Raw genomic sequence first — 21,691 nt, 5'->3', positions numbered from 1 at the left:
GGGCTGAGATAAGACTACTGTTACAAGCTGCTAAATCAAGAGAATCACAGATGTGTGTGATGTTATTGTGGACGGCGGGCGGAATAAAAACACTGCAGTTAATCTACCGATCAGACACATTCAGCAGGGCCTGCCCCCTGAAAGTCCAGGGACCTCTGAAAAGTACTACCCCCCTAGCAGGGGCTTTTTAGGGGGGAGATCATCTACCCCTGAACTAAATTTAGACCCTGGGTCCATCGGTCGAAACGCACGTAGTTCATGGGTAAAGTCCCTCCAGTTGAAAAATGCCTAAAATGTGATTGTTAAATGAAAAAAACAGTGTTCAATTGTCCCTGTACAAACCTTTTTTTTTTTAAAACAGAGTTTAATTGTTTTTTGTTTTTTCCACAAATAGAAGAGAATTAAATTAAATCATATATCTTGCCTTCGTATCACATTACACATTTAAAATAGTATATTAAGAGTGGATTATATAAAGACATTTACATTAGAAAGAGAAGAGAAGAAAGAAAGAATTAATAAATGAAATAAAAAATAAATAAATAAATAAAATACATGAATTATATCAAATTAAATCAAATTAAATACAAAAATAAAAAAGATAAAATACATAAAAAAATAATAATAAAAAAATAGTGCCACTGTGTCACCAGATCAACTCACCCCCCCATAGTTCGATGTCATGCATATTGCCATTACAATAAGTTTTCGCATAGCAAGTACAAGCAATAATATAAAATATAATACCTGATAACAAAAGGCAAAGCTAGTTAAGCTATCTGATAATAGAAACACAATAAAAAAGGAGGTGGGTGCTTATTGATTAGCTCTCTGCAGGTTTGGTCATTTTATGTAGTTTTGTCCCCTCATCACAAGTTGAGTGAGTTCTTTAGGTAAATAACTGAACACAGGAGACCACATGTCAGTGAAATACCTCTCATTACCCCTCAGAACCGCACTGATCTTTTCATGAGGGAGGACCCTAAATAACTCTTGATACCACAGCGTACATCCCAACCTTTTTAAGAAGTGTTTCTTGTATCAAATTTAAAATGAGCATGTATTTTCCCTAATACACTGAGACCTTTCCGTTTCAACGTTGTCTTTGCACTATTTCCAATTAAATTAAGGGTTTAAATGATTTGCAAACCATCAATATCTGGATTTAATAACATTTTACAAAGCAACCAAACTTTTTTGGAATTGTTATTATACCTCAAAAACCCTCTATGGGGGCATTTGCTCCGTTCCATCATAAAATATGTCTCAAGTCATGTGAGTGATAATCCTCAATAACAAAACCCCTCATGTGTCTTTTACCACTTTGCAAGCACAATATTTACAGTACATGTGTGTCTTAAATAAAGACTGTGCTGTCTCTAAACAGACAGAAGAAAAGACCAAGCTAGAGAGATTTCATCTAAAGCAAAACCTTTAATCTGTCTCTAAAGAAGCTGAAGAAACCTCACCTCAGAAAGGACTGTAGAGAGGTGATAATGTAGGAGTCTTACCTCATAGGATTCTTTGACAATCTAATGGAGGGTGGTGAGGATGCAGAAAGCACGACGATGGTGGTGGAGGTGGTGAAAGGAGAATCAGAGGGGGGCAAGATGACAGACGGACAGACAGACATACAGACAGATAGACAGACAGGGAGTCAGTGCAGGTACAGAACATGGGGTTCAGATACACACAGAGAGGCGCTGCTGAGAGGGAAACGCACATTTTTCCCTCTGAGCTGTGGACTTGTAATCTTGTATTCTGCACCGATTCAAATAAAAGCTTTGTTTAGATTGGCAAACACACAAGAGTTTGACTATCTGTGATGATCTCAGAGACTCCTTCAATTTAAACTCTTCTATGTCAGAAGTAGGTGTAGTGCTACAGATTGAAAACAGTTGAAACAGCTTTAACATTATCAATATACTGTACATACATATAAAAACACAAATACGCTGACGACCATACGGGGGGAAAGAAACTTCTATTCATCCCATCTGTGTGTGCTCCTCAGGAGGCTCATGCTAGGAAACACAGATGGCTCATGTCATGCAGATGTAGCTATTGTTGTAACTAACACACAAGTTGTTTTAAATGAACAACAACATTAAGATATGTATGGAAGCCCTGAGGGACAAAGGAGAAGAGACAGATTTCTGGTGATCTTTTTAAGATTATATGAATAGTTTTCTCTGCTGAGTTAGTGAATCAAAGAGATGAGAACAGGTGTTGCCAGAATGCTTTTAGGTTTTTCATTACTACTTTAAATTAATGAAACAAACTTAAAAAGAAAAAAAATATATACAAATTAATTTTTTTCCTTCAGTTTCAATTGTGAAAACATAAAAGTTTAAAGAAGATTTTTTTCCTTGTTAGTTGTTTTTTTTTTTTTTTTTGCCATAATGTTGATCTTAAATATATTTTTTGGTATTAAAGCTCCTGTGTGTGTTTTTTTTTATCAAGTTTTAGAACAGACTAAATTGATAATGAAGTCTCTTTATGACCGTTAAAACCAAACAAGACTATCAGCTATCATTACTTCTACTTTCAGACACCTCTGGCGGGGGAAGGTGTCAGTCAAAGTGATATAAGGTGCATTTCGACCAAGAGTTCCAGGGTCTTTTAGCCCCCAGAACTACTTTACCCGGAACTAAAAGGTTCCTGTGCCCCAGTTGTTATCTGTGTTCCGACCGCGCGCTGAAGTCCCTGGTAGACTGTGCAAATCAGGCCAGTGACGTATGGAGAAAACAAAAAGTAAATGCACTACACCACCAGACCAGTAGAGGGCAGTAACACAAAGACGAATGCCATTCATCACAGATGACACCATAGAAGCAGACGGACAGGCAGGTATCATTATGAGCAACACAACAGTTAGCCTGTTAGCATGAAGAGACTCAACTGGTGCTGTTTTAGATGGTGCTATATTTCATCACAGATGGATTCACTGAATCAACACGTGAGAGGAGATAAGCGCGAGTAGCAAAGAATTTCAACACGGCTTTAAAATCCTTTTGAACTCAAAAAGCCGTGGCAGAGATCGACCGGTGTTTAAGTTTAAACAGCGACCCTGTTAACTGGAGACTTTCAGCCGGATGCATTCCTCATAAACGTCTTTAGACGATCATTAAATATCTGATGAGGATATTTTGAAATCTTAATAAAAACTAAACTAGTTTGCATTCCCAGGAACTCCCTCTGTGTTTCAACAGCTGTGTAAGCGCCACAAACACTGACACGTTCAGCTGAAGGTCTCCAGTTTACAGGGTCACTTTAAAACCGGAACACCGGGAGAGACGCATTCACAGATGGCTGAGAGAAGACTACTGTTACAAGCTGCTAAATCAAGAGAATCACAGCTTCTTCTTTTGAAAAGTACACACACGGGGGTAAAAGTCCCTAGTTCCGGGGTTAAGTTCTTGCGGTCGAAAAACACCTTCACAGAACCTTAACTGTTTTCATTTTCCACAGGCTTGATTAGTAAACTTATTGTTAAAATGAAGCCAGATACGTTCTTTTGTTACATAACATGACTTACACATGTACAGGACATTATCAGTTTATAAATAAGAGGTACTGCTTTGTGAAATTAAAATGGAAATTACTTACAGGAGCTTTAAAACAGACATGACAGTAACATTAGATAAGCTGCCCACACTTTATGTGTGTTACTTTGTGTTGAAAATGCATGGGGAAATTAAAACTTAGTTTAGTGGTGCAGTTCAGGCTCTGGTGGCCAAAACATAAACAACAACAACACATTTTGAGGAATGAGCCTTACAAAAGCTTTCTTTCAGCCAGGCAGTCATTTTTCAGATAAAATTGAGGAACTGGGAAATATTCTGGCAATTACATTTGTCTCCACCTGTTTGAAATTCATGATCAGAGGAAAGAAAATAATTCAGACTTAAAAAATAAATCAACAGATTTCTCTTGATTTGTGACTCAGGGCTGCTGAAGTTATGTCAATAATCCACATGAGGCGTTTTTAACACTGACATGATGATTTTTCCTTCACCTGTCTACTACTGTACATATGGTGTTTATGGAACTTACACATAAGACTGTGCTGAATGATATTTATGATGTTAATAGAGATATGGAAGAGCATTAAGGAGCTGTGACAAATGATGTACTGCCTGCTTACCGTCATCCTACACCTGATCTATTTCTGCTATTTGTTAACATTTTGTTCAACTCCACAACTCCAGATAATGAAGACTCCACGCACCTCAAACTCTTTGGAGAAGGTGTTGGTGGTGTGCAGCTCCATGACATGTTTCACAAACTGTTTCACTGTCAGCGGCTCATGACCATCTGGAATGAAATCGAACTGTGTGCTTAGCATTTCAATTCAAAAGATTAGTTTCAATATGTCAAAGATTAAAAAGTCCAATGTGTCAGTCTGTATGTGTGCGTGTCTGTGTGTGTGTGTGTGTTACCAGTGGCCAGCAGCAGGGGTGTAGAGGGAGCAGATATGACTTTAGGTGACGCCGTGTCATCAGGGTAGAAATTAGCAGTCTGGAAACAATTTCTGTGACACAAACAAACCAAGTTTTAAGTACACAGGTAAAATTGATCCAGGCAGATATTCACTGTGTGTGTGTGTGTGTGTGTGTGTGTGTGTGTGTGTGTGTGTGTTGTGTGTGTGTGTTTGTGTGTTTGCTTGTGTACTTTTGTGTGTGCTTGTACCTCCAGTAGATGAGTATTCCCACCAGCACCATCAGACAGAGGATGGTGAGAGTGGAGACGACAGCCAGAGGTATGACTGTCCTCTTCTCTCTCTCCACACCTCCGACCAGCCCGATCCGAGACTCGTGGCTGCTGTTGCTTCCTGCTGAAGGAGAAAAGATGCAAAACAGTCTTTAACTTAAAATTCAAACCCATACATATTTTGATCTTTATTTTAAAAACTATGTTATATTATAGGAGTCTTTGGAGCTTCTGTGACAAACTTTATCGTGAGTGGTTCTTATCTCTCACTTTATTTGTGTCCCTTGAAAATGTAAACAAAGCTGTTTCTGCCTTGTGCTGTTAACCTCCAGTTGACTTCCACTGTGCAGCATCGGTAACAGACATTAAAGATAACTTTATAGTAATAATCAACCTTATCCTGATGGTCTCATTTGCTTCTGTAGCTTCATAAACAGACATCAGCATGAATATAAGTGTGTTTCTAAGTGGAATAAAACTCCCCACAGGAGCTTTAAACGAAATATGAGTTGAAAAAGTGACTCCAGCGTTAAAATTAACTTTAAGTATTTCCAACTTGTTTTTAATCCAGTTATTTTTTTAAGTTCTAACAGTGCAGCAAATTCTCTGTAGATTTATGAAAAATTATGAAACCGATCCTCCAAACTACCACAGAGGAATTATCTCACACACTCAGCCTGCATTCATTTATTTTTTGTTTTTGGCCACTTATTACATTATATTATTAATTATTATTGTTACATTATATTATGTCATATTACATTATTATTGTTTACTTCAACTGATGGTACTATTATATAGTCATTTTTACAATTTTCTTTATCTTCATACAGTCATATTATAAACCCTTATTTATTTATTATATTTCTCAATCTGTCATAACCAAACCATAATCTCACCACGTCAACCTGTCAATACTGAATCATTTTTAATACTGCCTGTAATTACCACTATTTAACCATTTGTAACATTGTTATATCTTAGATTTGTACTCTATCTATCTTTATTTATCTATTTTTATTTTTATTAATTAATTTTATTCATTTAAACTTATTCTCGATTGTACTCATGTCTGGGTTGCTGCAACAACCGAATTTCCCCCTGGGATCAATAAAGTAATATCCTATCTATCTTATAAGAGCACAATTTGTAAAAACAATTCTGACATAAAGTGACCTTATCGGTTTACTCAGGTTACCTGTCACAACAGCTCCTTATTAACAATATAGAAACATCTGCAAATTATGGAAGAATCTAAGTCTAATAATCACTTTTATCAAATCTCTATTCAAGTCTTTGTGCTCTGTATAGATAATCCAGCTTCTATCTGCTCCAACATGTTCTGTCACTGGTTGCCAAGTTTGAATTATCTCTGCAGGTAGCATTCAAAGGGTTTGAAATGTTCAACTCTGGTTATAAAACAAAGTTAAGGACAGCTATGAGACTGAACCAAGGATGTTAATTTAATGTCTGAATGACCAAAATATTTTAATAGAAGATGCTGTAACCCCTTTCAAAGCTGAGGGGAGCAGCAGTGTAAAAATTCTGTGTTGGTTTAAAAGTATGATCAGCTCCTTTTAAACTACTTGTCAACTGTCCTCCATTAATAAAGAGATTATTACAGCGTTAGTGTTTGTTTCTACGAGCAGTGACAGTGTTATTCTGAACTAAATGAATCAAAATGTGCATTCAAGGAAAAACTGAAATGTCATCATGTCACAGAGAGGCAGGATTCAGGAAAAGCTGAGTGTTAAGAGACATTACCTTCCGTCTGCTCCTCAGTGGCTTTGTCAGCACTGGTCAGTGTGAGCAGGGGAAAGAGACGCCCCAACACAGGACTTCTTGCACCATCAAACAAAAACCCATCCATGATTAAGACCTGCTGCAGACTCTCTTCAGTTACAGCTGAGTCACTATCCTTTCTACCAGCAACTTTAATGAGTTCCTCTCCCACAACACGTCCAGCTCTGTCACCATTAATGTCTCCTTCTTTGTTCTCCAGGAGAGAGTCGCCTGACACAACTTCAATTTCAAGACTTATATTTTGACCCTCGTCATCACGTCTGAACCACGGTAAACTCTGCTGCAGCTCTGTCCCCATTTCCCTTTTCACCTAAAGATTTCTTTCTTTCATTATCTTTCCTGACTTTTTGTCCTTTTCTATCTTCTGCTCTTTCTCCTCCTCCCTCTTCAGAACCACTTGCCTCTCTGGCCACTGAAAAACTCTAAAATTGAACTCAATCTCATTCCCGCTGCCGGTCTCAGTACGTGCTGTGTTTGATGCAACAACCTTAGCTTCAGTTTCTCTGTCTGTCTCTCTCAGCGTGTCAAAGCCTGCTGGGTTATTGAACTGTCTGGCTCTCTCGTCTTTCTCCACATCAACTTTCCTCTCTCTCTGACTAAAAGTTTTCGCTCCTTCGACTTCAATCTCTTCCTCTCCTTTGTCACTTAGATCCCTTTGATGCTCCTCCAATTTAACTTCTAACGCGGTCTCTTTCTTGCTCTGTATTTTGCATCCTGATCTACCTGTGTCATCCATCATAATTCCAGTTGAGCCTCCTCCTTTCACTGTATCATCCTCCGTGAAGCTGACAGCTATATTTGGAGCAGCAGAAAGGTCAGTCCTGACTGCAGTGATTGCACCAAAGTCCTCACCGAGCTTGTTGCTATAAAGGCCAGAGCCTGAGCCGCTTCCCTCTGCTGACATGTCTCTATTGGATTCCTCTGAATCAGAAGGGACAAACAAAGTGAAACCTTTAGAGTTAAGTAAAGATGAGATTGAGGTGTGTCTGTTTCTCTTGGTTTCTTCTTCAACGTTCTGACTTTGCAAGATGTTCAGATCATTATGAATCCTACTGTTGAGATTGTGAGAGGTGTTCTCTTCAGCTCTGTTTGTTTTGGATCTGATGATGGTACTTGAGTTGTTTTCCAGAAGTAGAGAAAGGACGTTCACAGAGATTAAATGATCATGAGAGCCCAAAGCTGCAGAGCTCTGAGAGTCCATCCTCAGACTGACAACAGAGAACTCTTCAGAGGACTTGAGATCACGATTAAAGATAATGCTCCTCTTTGTATCTTCGAGGGCAGCAGAGGGACGGGAACTGTCGCTGTGTTCATTAAAAGGGTTGAGTGGTCGAGGTGTGACACTGAATAAATCTCCATTAGCAGAGGAGGCTCCTTCTGAGATGGAGACGGCAGGTTCGGCAGGGTTGGTGATCACTCCACCTAAAAGGTTTGTTAAGCCAGAGGACTGATCGATGCTTGAGTTCTCAGCCTCCAGCGTGGGTGTGTTTGCTGCAAGAAAAGCCAAAGTAAAGTCTGAAAGGACACAAGGGAACTGAACTTTGTGTCCTCCTGGAATAAGTGCTTTGTGTAAGGGAAGAAAAAAGAGGCGAGGGTTGATCATCCAAGATACGGTGCTCATGGAGAGACAGGATAGAGTTGTCGCTCATTATTCCCTGACTGATACATAATAGAAGAGAAGAGAGGTATCTATTGAGTCCCAGATGAATCAACAGGCGGAAATCAAAGAGGTTAAGCGCCCTCATGATTATGTGAAAACTGCATTCTGCAAGAAGTACAGAAGAGAAGAACCACCAGAGGGCAGCGCTGAGCCACAGAAAAGAAGCAGACCCAGAAGAGGAGTCTCAAAAGTAGATGCAAAGCACCAAGACTGAGTGGATTCAAGATACATTTGCAGGGCCTTTAAAAATATGACCTCATGTGGAGTCGAAATGTGCTGCCAGAGTCGAGGAAGCATATTTTATTTCTCAAGCAGTTCAAACGGATATGCAGCCGCTGAGCAACACTTCAAATATAATCTGAAGCAGCAGGTTTTTCTTTGCCAGCGTCATCACCATCTCAATCAGCAACGACTACATCCTGCCCCCATGCAACACGCCAGAGAGAGCAGTGTTTAACAGAAGAGATGTGGCCTATTTGAGCAGCGAGGCAATCATACAGCTGACTACCTACCAACATAAAAGCCTGTGCATCTGCTTCATGCTGCTGTTGTGACTAAAAATCCCTTTTCATTGGCAGTGCAGTGATATCTTTACAGCATACTCATGAGTAACTGCATGTGTTACAACTTACCGTTAAACATGGGCTGGGTCGTGTGCATCAGCACCTTGAGCAGAGACGAGGTGGTGAATGATTTGTAGACTGATTCTGCCAGCGTGTTGCTGGCGGTCGCCACCTTCTCCGTTATCCAGATAGAAGAGGTGGAGGTGAAGGTTTCTGGTTGAGGTTTGTTCACAGGCTCATCGTCGTCAAAGGATGGAGGGGTCACTTGGCCCATACTGTTACCTGTGGGACATGATATACAAAGTGATTACATGATACGACACCTTTAGAGCCACACCTGACACGGCTCAATTCAGATCTGAGGAGAAAAAAAGGAACATGTAATGACGGGTAATCTAACATATGGTGAGGTAACATAATAGAGGTTTGTCATTTGAGGTGTTGTAATGAAACACATCACATGTTGCATGAATGAATGGATTTAGTTCTTATCATTGTGTCATGCATACAGCCAAGCAGAGTCTGCAATGGCACCCAGAAAAAAAGGACAGACAGGAGCTCCATGACAGTGCACTTTCAAAATGACACCAAAGATCAACAAAACCAGCTCAAGTATTTAAAGATTTGAAAATACAAATTCCTGAAATGCAGGGAAACATTTTTTTGTAATAGTGGATCACTTCAAAAGAAATAACAGTGAAGTAGTCCGTCTTGTATTTTCTATCTCTGAGGTTTTGGGACAAAATGATCAAACATAAACACATGAATAGTGAACAGCCATTAGACAGCCATTTGTTGTAATGATTTCACAATAAGCAGCAGTAGCGATATCTTCTGCTGGTACTTTTTAAATATTAATGAGTTTAAATTCCCCCCCGGCACACACAAAGAGCTGATGTTGCAGTAACAACCTGAGGGGATTCTGAAAAACTGAGTGCAGAGAGAGTAAGGGTTTCAAGTCTGACCAGTAGAGGAGGAGTTTTCTGCCGAAGCGTTGGTGTCTATGTCTTCATAGAAGACATCTGTGACCTGGATGTCCTCCACAGGAGGGGTGAAAAGGTCCGACTGGGGAGAAGGGAGGCTGCTGACATCGATCTGTTCTGGTAGATCCTGATCTGTTGACTAAAGGTAGAGAAGGTATAGTGATGGTTCAAGAATGATGCGTTGTGTTAAATAAGGTTTAAAGGGTGGAGCGACAGAGAGAGAGTGTCTTTTGAAATACCGGATTCTGTGATTCTGACAGCGAGGCCTCCTCTGTGATTTGTCGTCTGATGGCCGGCACTGTGGCTGTCTGAGCAACAGGAAACAAGAAGCCCGGTTGCTCAGTGACCTCAGTGACCCATATTGCACTGTTACCATCAAAACCAGAATTAGTGAACGGCCGCAGTGTCGTGATCATCTGGTCCTCATAAATCCAGTTCTGATCCACTTCCTCAGGTTTAGACTTCTTCAGGCTCGGTTTCGTTTTCACATTCTGTTTGGGTCGAGTTTTCTGAAGAACGGCGGACTCAGACGGTGACTTCGGGGTTGAACGAGAGTTGACCGGGAGGTTCGGGTTGGATTGGGTTTTGTCAACAGGCTGGTTCTGGTAAACTTTGGTCTGCTCCACAGGGATCTCCTCCACGGGGCTGTTATCCTCTGGAGAGAAATTCAACCGATTCTCACTCTCTGGCTTCTCCCATCTGCCTCTGGGTGACACCTAGAGCAAGGGACAAAGCATTGCTGAGTCACTGCAGAGTCCCTGTGTCACAGAGGGTTGGCTTAGATATCATATAGGATGAAAGAGGACAGGCCTCAAAGAAGGAACAACAATATGTAAGAAACACTGATGATGCAGTCATCCACTCAGAGAACATCAGCTTTTAGAAAAACAAGAAAAACGACATTTTAAAAAGAGAAATGTTTGTTTAAAAAACACAAAAATAAATCAAACAGAAGATTTTTTTAACAAGCCATAGTATCTGTTCTCAACAGACACGTTTGAATCTTTGAACTGTAGTCCTTCCAAAGTATAAATCACAGTTAGTACATCTATCTGGATTAAAAATAATAATAAATTGAACAAATCCAAATGAAGTATAATCTCTCAGGTGCCATTTCTTTAGATACCTCCAAATATTGAATTTTATAATCAGAAAAACCCCTCTCCATATTAATGCCACAATATCACCCATAGAGCAGTTACTGCTTCAGTGTCCAATTAAGAAATCTATAACTCCTTTTTATAATGTCTTAAGCCAGACTGATGAGTTGAACGTTCCAGCTGCTACAAAAACATGGCAAAATGAACTAGTTGTGAATATTGGTGAGGATAAATGGGGCGTGATATGGAACCATACAAGGAAGATATCAGTATGTAATCGTGCTAGATTATTGCAATTTAAAATCCTGCACCGCCTGCAGATCTCTCCTAGTCGAAGACATAAAATGAATCCCCAACTCTCACCTCTGTGTTTAAAATGTAAGGTTTCAGTAGGGTAGTAGGACGCATTGTGTCTGGTTCTGTCCTAAAATTCAAGCACACTGGGTTGACATTCTGCAAGATATGGAAACAATTCTTAATGTGACTTTGTGCATGAATACTGTCTCTTTGCTCCTGGGTTATCTGTGTCAAAATGCTACTGTTGGTACCTGCTCTGGCAGACTGTATGATATTCTTACATATGCTGCCAGGAAGAATATAGTCTCTTGGATAAGTGAAAAAACACCTTCTAAGGCTAACTGGCACAAGATCATCTTGGGGTGTTTTCCTCTTGAGTACTTAACTTGTTTGCTTCACTCCAAAAAAGGCAAATATCTCTCATATATGCAAATATGGACCCTGTATCTCTGCTTCTCAAACTCTATGTGGCTTTGACTCTTGCAAGTATTATGCTTGACTAACTTTGGACGCTGTCCTCATTTTGGGAGGAAAGGGGGAAAAAAACGAATAATGATAATCTGCCTAAATGTTGTACGTTTTTGTTTGTTTCCATGATTGATATGTAGAACAATGTTGTGCAAGCTGTTTATAACTGTTGTTTGTGAGAAAGAAAAAAAAAACAATAAATATATTTTGCAAAAAAATAATATAAAATAATAACAACGACAATAATAATAATAATAATAATAATAATAATAATAATAAAAACATCAAAATAAATAAATGAATAAATAAAAATAAATAAATATTAATATTAATATTCATAATAATAATAATAATTATTATTATTATTATAAGTGAATCTTTTTTATTAGGTTGATATATGTTTGGCCTTTAATGCCACTCTAATCATCTTATACAGCTACATAGTCATGAATTCACAGTTAAAGAGGACAACAGCTGTAATGAGTAATATCGACTGCCTCTGTTTTACTTTTTCTTATAAACAATCAAATCAAATGACTCAGAGTTACCCTGACATGACATCTGTGCTCTCTTTGTTATGTTATCATATGAATTCTACATTGCAGTGCTGTGGTATCTAACCAACAATCAACCATGACTTCATGCTTGTGTTTTTAATGTCAGTGGTGATCGAACTGTTCTACAATTCTGTATACTCCACTTTCAACCCTTAAAGCGCCTGCTTTTTGTAGTGTAACCAAACACACAGTGGTGGAACACCGTGTTTGCTTCTTCAATATTCAGATGAAATGATAATAAACGGTTAAGTAGCTTCCATTAAGTCAGCGTAGAGGAGAACAGGCTGTTCTTATTCTCTCAGGGAGGAAAACATGAGAGCAGAACAATCTTCTTTAATCGCTCTTAAACATGCTGGAAGGTCCCTTCTAACCTTTTGTACCGCTCTCAAAACACACCATGACAAGTCTCTACTGACATAATTGCAATAATTTGCATACTAATTATGTTCACTGATATGACTGAATACATGCAAAACAAGCGCTGCAAATAATGAACCCCACCAGGCGGAGTGGTGTCAGGTGAAACAACAGAGTCTGCCTTACCTCCTTGTTCGCCCCGAAATCTTTAGCGGCAGCGTCTGGATCGGAGTCACTTTCTACAGAAAGAAAATAAATATTAACACTTCATCAAAAAGAAGGAGCAGCTCAAATATATGCTTTTACTTTGGGTTGGTTTTGTGTGTATGCTTTGGTACCAGGGTCGTCTAACGGCATGTCCACTATGATCTGATCGCTCCATCGTCCTTTGAGTCCATTGGTGCAAATGGCAACGACCTGAACCACATAGCTGCTGTTGGCCTGCAGGCTGGGGATGATGGCGCCCTGAAATGAGTCACACAGATGAGTTCAAATGAGTGTTTCCCAACTATGGACTGTAGACTAGAAAATGTTGCCATCTTGATATCACTCAGTGGTTTATCCAAAAGGTTTGGAAGTGTTGAATTTTGTCTTTTACTATCTTGATTTTTCACTTTAAGTGACCATATACTGACACTAAGGTGGATAAACATCCACTTGTTAATCACAGGTAGCCTTGAAGTTAACCCTAAAGAATACCTTGCTTTAGGCCTAGGTGGTAAAAGAAAAGTATGCAAGGTGTGATTACACACAAATATGGGGCGCTGGTGGCCTAGGGAGCTAAGCGCCCCACATACAGAGGCTATAGTCCTCGTTGCAGAGATCGCCAGTTTGACTCCCGGCAAAAAAAGGCAAAAAAGCCAGTTCATATCAGCTATGACTCACAATTTTTGTCTAACTGCAGCTTTTCATCTCTAGCACTTAACCTGTGTAAACAAAATGCTCCTTTTGAAAACTAAATAAATCCAAAGAGCATTTATTTCAACACTAAATTGGCACAAGGGCAGCTAACAGCTAGAATGAGCTTCAATTAACTTGATCAGAATGGTTTAAAAATATGGCCATTACACTGAGGCCTTCATCCAGTGAAGGTGAAATGTGCACATGCTGAGTAAGAAAGCTTTGTATGTTTACATAAAACCCATTTTCTGTGATAAATTCAGACGTTTGAGATTTGCTTTATTTGAATGGTCATATAACAAAAGTCATCAAATTGCATTCACAGTGCAGCCCGTGTTGCTTTATGGTTACATTTCTGACTAAATGGAACAATAACTTACAGAGTAGCACTCGTGCTGTATTGAACAAGATATGGCACCTGTCACAGAGACCATAACCTCATTTAAATGTTTATTGATGTAATAAAACAACAGAGAAATGGGCATGTGTTCTTATCGTCTTGAGTCAGCCGAGCCGCCTCTCTCTGTTCATTAGAGAGAAAGAAGGATTAAGACGCGTCCACATTATGAGCTTCACTTTTTAATCAAGAGGCCATGGCCACTTCTCCTCTTCAGTCTACTTCTCAACCTGTTTTTGCTTGACACACAGCCCCAATCCTGTCAGATGAGCTTAAGTACTCATTCATCAACACCAGCCCTTATGCCTGTAATTATTTAAGGCTATTAATTATATAAAAGAGGGGCTTGTTGCAAGAGGCTAACCCCCAGAGGTACAACCGCTCTGACTGTAGTCTAATTCTTCGGAGGGAGACTTTTTTTTTGTCAATGAGGCTTTAATCTGGTTACATAAAGGATGGCACACATTTAAATGTTGCTGTTAAATACCCTTCTTAACCCACAGACGTTGACCTTGATAGCACGCTTACCTAAAAACATAGACTGTATAATAAACTCACAGTCTCCAGGACGTCACCCATTTGAGTTTGAAGCAGAGTTGTGAAGCCTGTCATCGGCAGGTGCCATATTGAAATGCTGACTCAACCTGACTTTGTTTGATCTAGTATGACGCAAAGACTTGGAGTTGAGGAGGCTCTTTAGCCTCTTTGCCAAAAGCTACAGTGTGCCCACCTGTCAGTCAAGTCAGCCATGCCCTTATTTGGACAAAACTCAATTTAATATATTTAAAAATAACAAGTCATAAGAAAATTAACTCCTGTACAGTGTGTGCTGATAGAGAAATGAGCTGTTCATACCAGAACTGTCTTTTGTATCAGGCTGTAAACATGTTTACTTCTGCTGTAATGGTATGCTTGTTTGAATGAGTGTGTCTGTGGTTTCTGGTCTTTCTGCAGATTTCTGCACTTAAGTGGTCTCTCGATGAACTGCCGTTTTAACACTTCTCAATTGGCTTCACACTTTAAGACTGGAGGTTGCCGCTTGCTTAAAAATCATTTATGTTCAAGTGGCATGTATTGTTCATTCTAGTGAGCAAAAAGCTACCTAATGCACTCCTATCATAAAGAATGAGTGATTCTCTAATGATGGTACCCAGGTCAAAAGGCTGTTGCATCCACACACACCACCGTGTTTGCACATCTTGGATCAATAAACAATGCACTGTTTAGTTTTTATTAAATGTTGTATGGCCACTTTAACAAACAGAATCCATTTATTACAAATGCAAACATACAATTAAACAAAACTCCCTCGCAAACACTGAAAAGCAATAATTGCTGACCAGCTAATTATTGCATGAGCAAACACAAATGATGCACCTAATAATTAAAAGTGCTGACAAAGAGGTATTGACAGAATGGTATTTGGCCTCTGCAGAGACGTTTTATTAAAATGATCACATTTTCTAATAGGTTCAGTAGTTCTACACCCAAATTTCAATCATTACAAATCCTCCCCATCTTTGATCTTAACTGTTTATAAAGTAATATTGTTGTCTTTTAATACATTAACAACTTACTCCGAGCAAGATTTCAGAATTTTATTTCAGTTTAACTCTCAGATCCATCTTTACCAAACAAAGTCTGCACACAAACTCCATCCAGCTTTTTTTAGGACGACCTTGACTCAGTTTTCCATCAGATACAGAGGCCCTCGATTTTGGAACAGTTCACCCGTTCATATAACAAGTAACACAGATTTCAACTCGTTCAAGTAAAACATCTCTCTATTTCTATTAGGTGAGTTAAGAAATACAACAAGATAATGATTTCAATCCATATTTACAAACACATACTCTCCCTACTTTCCTAACTTATAAATAAATATTTGGTTTTTTTTTTCTTTCCTTTTTTTTTTCCTCATTGTGTTTAATATTAATCCTTTTGTTTTGTTTTGAGTTGTATTTAGATATTCTGTTGTACATTGATGCTTTGTTTTTGTGTTGATTGTTTCCTTTAGGAGGGCCACTCGACTGTTTGGCTCCTCCTGCACATTACATGTCTCTAAAGTTAGTGGTTAGTTTTATTATTGAATTTACTGGTTATATCTTGGCTCATGTTATTGAGCAGTAATGTTTTGTATTGTTCTTTTATATGTGTAATACAATAAATTAGATTAAATTAAAAAAAGAGGTGGGGTCACATTTTCTAGTAGTCCTCTGTTTCACCTCTATAAGGTTTCTCTGAATCATCATCAAATCCAGTCAACATGTCAAAAACTGGAGCACACAAAGACTAGAACTAACACAGATACTGAACAGTGCACATGAAGACACACTCACATATTGCTGGTCACATTGAGGGATGCTCAATGACCCGTTAAGAGGCCAAGATTGATCTTCACAACCAATCAATCCATCAATCACTTTGATCAATTTGGATCCCAACAACAACAGGGGCAATGTGACAGTGACAGAACAAACACTGCTCTAACGTATGCTGCAGGAGGAAAGGGAACAACTGAACAGGTGATTTCTAGCTATCATCTACTCTTTAGTCAAATGTACCTGAGTGGACTGAAGATAATGGCGCAGAACAAGAGTGGAAATGACATGCAGTCAAAGGTGAGAGCACAGATGGGTGATGTTTCTCTGTGTTTGTGTTTGTAGATGTGTTCATACCACGTCCTGGTCCCCGTCGGTCCTGTACTCCTGCTTGTTCTGGTCTTGGCCCTGCAGTCTCTGGTAGGTGACTGTGTACCAGTCGATGGTTGTGTCGTAAACCACGCGGGGACGCTCCCATGTCACCACGATGGTGGTGTCGTTCTGGGCATCGGCCTGGACGTTCTCTGGCTCTGAGCTGCATGCTGAACAGCAGAAAGAGAGACAGACTTTTAAAGGAAGTTAATGTTTGATTTGTGTGGATGATTTGCGACATAATCTGTAAAAACCTGAAAGAGGGAGATTAAAATCACAACTGAACTGAACATATAAACACGAATGACACAGAAAAGGTACTCTGCATATTAAGTTACGTGTTGCTGAAGGTAATTTGATATTAAGAGACTGGATTGAAAATGGAAGGGAGCAGAAATACATTTTAAAAGCCCAGATGAGAAGGTGAAGTTGGCACTGAGGTGTATTCATGTGTGTGTGTACGGCTGCATGAATTTGTTACAGGCAAAAAGACTCTTTTGTGAATTTCTGAATACTTTATTTCAATTTCAAAAAGAGCTGCAAAATAAATTGCTGGCTCTTAGAGGAGCCGGGGCAACGAAGTACAAAGTGGAGCTCCCTGGCAACCCTTAAGACCCACTTTTCTCCAGGGTCGACTTTATGAAGATGGAGAAAATGTTGTGAATTAGATCTTTTGATGATCATGGCTGGGCTGACCTTGGAGGACAGACTTTGAGTTATGGAGGAAGCAGAGGATGGAAAATATTTTTAGTCCTGAACAAAAATAGGTTAATAATGCAACATTTATATTGATTCCTGAGGGGAGGATTCCATTTCTCCCAAGCTGCCCAAAATTTGGTATAAATTAGATAAGTGAAATGATTTAGAGATACTGAGGAGGAGATTCAGGGTTCAAGGTTTTAAAGCCTAATGAGAGAGATTTCTTTGGAGCACAGAATCTGCAGAGTTAACATCACTGTGGATCAATACCTGAGTCCCTTTGGCATGTCCAACTTATTTTCTGAACTGCTGAAAATATCCAGTGTGAGCAGACGAATAAATGTTCCTTTGATTTTTGATGTTAGAACACAGCATCAATTTAAAATGAGAGGTATGTGCACAAGAAAAAAATGTCTAATGTATCAAATAAACCTTGAATCTTAAATGACTCATGTTACAGAAGCTGCAGCGATGCAGCTTAGTCATTTGTTCTCAGATATGTAAGTTGCGAGACAGCCTATGGCTAAAAAAGCCCAGTGCTACGATGAGATAAGCTCAGAACAGAGGAAAATAATATAAAACAAAACCAAGTCTGAAAAATGAGAGAACAGGAATCAGTTCCTTCATGTAAACCCAACAAAAACGCTTTGTGATACAAGGCCTCAAAGAGCGAATGCAAACTCTTCAGTAATTCTGGTGTAGTCGAGGGTTAGAGATAAACGACTGCCAGCTGAGACTTCATTTTCCTTATGGCACCTGTGTTAGGAACATTATCACTACCATGTATGGTCCAAAACATCCCCAGAGTAACCTTTCAAGTACGTGTCAGTACTCCAGCACGGAGGCTCCACTGTGGCTCACTTCAGTAGGATGAGCCTGAGAAATAAATGTCTTTTCTTTACATTTAAAAGGTCTTCATTTTAGATTTCTGATGCATTCTGTACGTTGGCAAATTTAAACTGATTTAGGAAAACTAAGCTGATTGGCTTTAGTAACAGTGTGCAGCAGATCGGTTGCTCAAGCAAACAGATTAGATCTGTTGCAGTAGCTAGTGCCAGTGGGCTGCTGGAAGCTGGCTGCGTGTGCAAGTTGGTTGATGTCCCCCTCCAACTAGTGCTTACTCTTTCAGTGAAAGGAGTGGGGTTTTCTTCAAGGTCTTAGCATTATGCAGAAAGGCAGTAGCACTGAGATCAAAACACGCCAGATGACATGCCTCTAGCTACAGAGTGGCATGCCACGCCTATGTCACGTCATATGCAGAGGCTGGCGGTCCTCAGTGGCATGCCAGTCATCTAGGTGCCTCAAAAGGGATACCAGCACCCCCCATGCTCCATCCCATGATGAATATAAAAATATGCACCAGGTTTTGCTTTATGTCACTTACTGCTGCAAGTATTTATAAATAAAAAAACACTTATTGACATTTATTCAAACACTGTGATGTAAATAAACCAATGGTAGTTTTTTTGGTTTGATTGTAACGTGTCTTATAATGTTTATCCAGCACAGCTGTTATGACACATACAATTATTACATAGAGATATCCTTGCCGATGTTATCTTTGAGGTCATAGGAACCTCATGTCACCATAGCAGATGGTCTATTGTTAGTATATTTTTAAACTTTCTCCTTTCATATTTCTAAAATCAATTCCTATTAGGTTTACTACTAGGTCCTATATTTCGGCCGTGCATGACATGTCATTCCAAAACTAGCTGTCGCTCCCTATACCGGCATGTCGTTCCAAAACTAGCGGCTGCTGCCACTGGCACGCCGAAGGCCCCGGCATATGCCACGACATAGATGTGGCTGCTGCTGCAGGCGTGTTTTGATCTTGCTGAAAGGCCATAAATGACAGGGTGCCAACCATAGACTGTATAAATTATGGACGTAGTATCTGTGACGTCACCCATCTGTTCCTGAGAGCTGTTTTGAAGCCAATCGATGGCGGCAGCCATATTGGAAATGCAGAACTCAAACAGGCAGAGTGTGACGTAGTGTGAGCCTCCTAACCAACAGCTATGTGTTGCTGGCCGGGAGTCCCGTCAGTCATGTCCTTATTTGGGCAAAAACTCATAATCTTAATATCTTCTGAACTGTGACGTTATAAAAAAATTCACCCCCCGTTCAGTGTGTGCCGATAGAGAGATTAGCTTCGTAGGGCCAAGCTGTTTTTTGAACCAGGCTGTAAACATGTTTATTAATGCTGCAAAGATCGTCTTTTTCCCATTCATGTCTATGTGGTTTTGGGTGTTTCTGCAGCCAGCCTCAAGCGGATTCTCGATGTATTGCAGTTTATAACACTTCTGCATGGGCTTCATCGTTTGAGACCGGAGGTTGACGCTTGGTGCCAACATGTAACTTAGTTGTATGATCAGCTATACATCATTGCATCTTCCTCTATCTTCATGTACAGTATGGGATTTTGTGGTTAGAAAATATCAACATGCAAGCCAAGTAATAAAAAGTGAACTCAGTGTTCACAGATGACATACTGGGTGTCTGCACTTCCTCCACGCCAGTGTACGAGGCAAACACCTGTCCCATGAACTGCTGCTGCTGCTCCCTGAAGTTGTTCTGCAGGTAGTCTGTCAGCATCACATATCCAGCCTGCTCCATCGTCATCACCTCACAAAACGCTTCCAGCTGTGAAAGAGAAGGACAGATGGGGAGAAGACAGAAGGGAGGTGAAACAACAGGAACAAGTAGAATCTTCTGTTTCTCTACTTTAGCCAAAGAAAACCTAATACTGCTGCTTCTTTGTGCGTTTGTCTAAGGAGGTTGTTTGTGCCAGGCAAAGGCATGGAGATGGCACTGCACTATTTTTGGCCTGCTACTATGTGCCCATGTCATGCCTTGCCACCCCCGTTTCAATCATGCAACACAGCCAAACTCAAACACAAACACACACGAATATGCACATGGAACAAAAACACAACTACTTTCATGACCTCATTCTCTCTCCATTATTCGGCTACATAATTGATGATTATTACACAGATGATTTCACTCGTTCCAGAGAAGTCCTTAAACGTCTCCAGCCTGGAGTCACTCTGCAGTAATATTACAGTGTCAGCTTGAGACGACTCAGCATGGCATGTTTCTTTTCAACAAATCCCACCACTACAAAAAGCCTGCTCTGTTTTTTTAACATTTGGACTAATGCTGTCACGTTGTATCACTCCAATGTGACATTTGTTTTATGTTGGGCACATATGTCAAAGACAGCTGACCTCAAACATGGCAAAGAAACTACAACCAGACATGCAAATTGATGTCAAATTTACTGAAGATCGTGTGCCATTTTTTAAATGTCATGTTTGTTTGTTTTACAGAAGGTCAACAGAAGATTGATATTTTTATGACTTTGCATTAATACAAATTATGAACTTGTTTTTCAGTAGTTCAACACAAAACATGACTATTTATGTATGGCTCTAATATTAAGAATTAAAAAGTATTTTTAACAGGATAGGTTTATTCATACTGTGCCTTATGTATTCATCTATCTAATCATCTATCTATTTATGTACCATAGACCTTTCTGGAGTCCCTGAGCTCCCTTGTCTCTTAGGTTCCTCTGAGCTACTGTAGACGTACTCCTTCTGTGGACGTTCCAGACTCCAGCTGATACGGACATGCTGGATTCCAGCGGCAACAACTTCTACTACTCATTTCATCACTATCACCGCTCCCTCTCTCTCTTATTCTCCTCTATCCCTCTTTCCAGACCCAACTCGGTCCAGGCAGATGGCTGTCTATCATGAGTCTGGTTCTGCTCGAGGTTTCTGCCTGTTAAAGGAAGTTTTTCCTCTCCACTGTAACTAGCTAATTACTGCAAGGTGCAATGCTCATGGTGGATTAAGGTGGGGTCAGACTGAGTCTTATCCTGTCTTGGTGTTGGGTCTCTGTTCATAATTTGACATAGAGTGGTCTAGAGCTGCTCTGTTTGAAAAAGCATCTTGAGATAATGTTTGTTGTCATTTGGCGCTATACAAATAAAGATTTATTGATTGATTGATTGATGTTAGGGTACTTGCAACAGCAACTGTATTACCCACTGGGGATCTGGGTCACAGTAGGAACCAGCATGGAAGCTAATGCTATGTATTCAGCCACTGCAGACAAGGTGTCAAACAGTGTTACATCTTCATTTAGCTAACTTTAAGAGAGTCAGACAAAAACAATCACTGACAATGACATGCTGTTAATGGTTGTAACAAGAATAAACCTCTATAAACAGAGTTTACAGAGGAAGAATGAATCAATGGACTAAAGGAGAGAAGGGATAAGCTTCTGTGCTAACTGGAGAGCATGAAAGATCCAAAGTTACCTGGTGATACAGGTGTGAAAACTGTGGGCCAATTCCAACCAACACAGACAGATACTGCTGTCACAAGTGGGACTTGGTAACAACAGTATCTCAGGACCTTTCTGAATCAGAGGATACCAGCGGCTCACATACAGCTGCAGTGTGCACCACTCACCAAATTTGTCCTTA

General features: G+C 39.8%; 1 protein-coding gene across 3 annotated transcripts in view; it reads right to left on the bottom strand.

Annotated features, from left to right (window-relative positions):
• ptprz1b (protein tyrosine phosphatase receptor type Z1b) overlaps window positions 1–21,691 on the bottom strand; it is a 120,969-nt gene that overhangs the window by 10,404 nt on the left and 88,874 nt on the right. For 2 of the 3 annotated variants that reach the window (XM_034673182.1, XM_034673179.1), the window contains 11 exons: window positions 19,686–19,836; window positions 16,477–16,661; window positions 12,840–12,966; window positions 12,688–12,740; window positions 9,962–10,438; window positions 9,705–9,861; window positions 8,809–9,021; window positions 4,693–4,837; window positions 4,443–4,534; window positions 4,232–4,317; window positions 1,512–1,532 (listed from right to left, as the gene is read on the bottom strand). In XM_034673182.1, coding sequence (XP_034529073.1) covers window positions 1,512–1,532; window positions 4,232–4,317; window positions 4,443–4,534; window positions 4,693–4,837; window positions 8,809–9,021; window positions 9,705–9,861; window positions 9,962–10,438; window positions 12,688–12,740; window positions 12,840–12,966; window positions 16,477–16,661; window positions 19,686–19,836 — 1,707 coding nt within the window. The remainder of the gene's footprint in view (window positions 1–1,511; window positions 1,533–4,231; window positions 4,318–4,442; window positions 4,535–4,692; window positions 4,838–8,808; window positions 9,022–9,704; window positions 9,862–9,961; window positions 10,439–12,687; window positions 12,741–12,839; window positions 12,967–16,476; window positions 16,662–19,685; window positions 19,837–21,691) is intronic. The other variant, XM_034673180.1, reaches the window with a different exon arrangement.

Source organism: Notolabrus celidotus, chromosome 21 (assembly GCF_009762535.1).
Source record: "Notolabrus celidotus isolate fNotCel1 chromosome 21, fNotCel1.pri, whole genome shotgun sequence".
Lineage (NCBI taxonomy): Eukaryota > Metazoa > Chordata > Actinopteri > Labriformes > Labridae > Notolabrus > Notolabrus celidotus.
The sequence above is the reverse complement of the archived record's forward strand: the minus strand, read 5'-3'. Positions and strand labels throughout refer to the sequence as shown.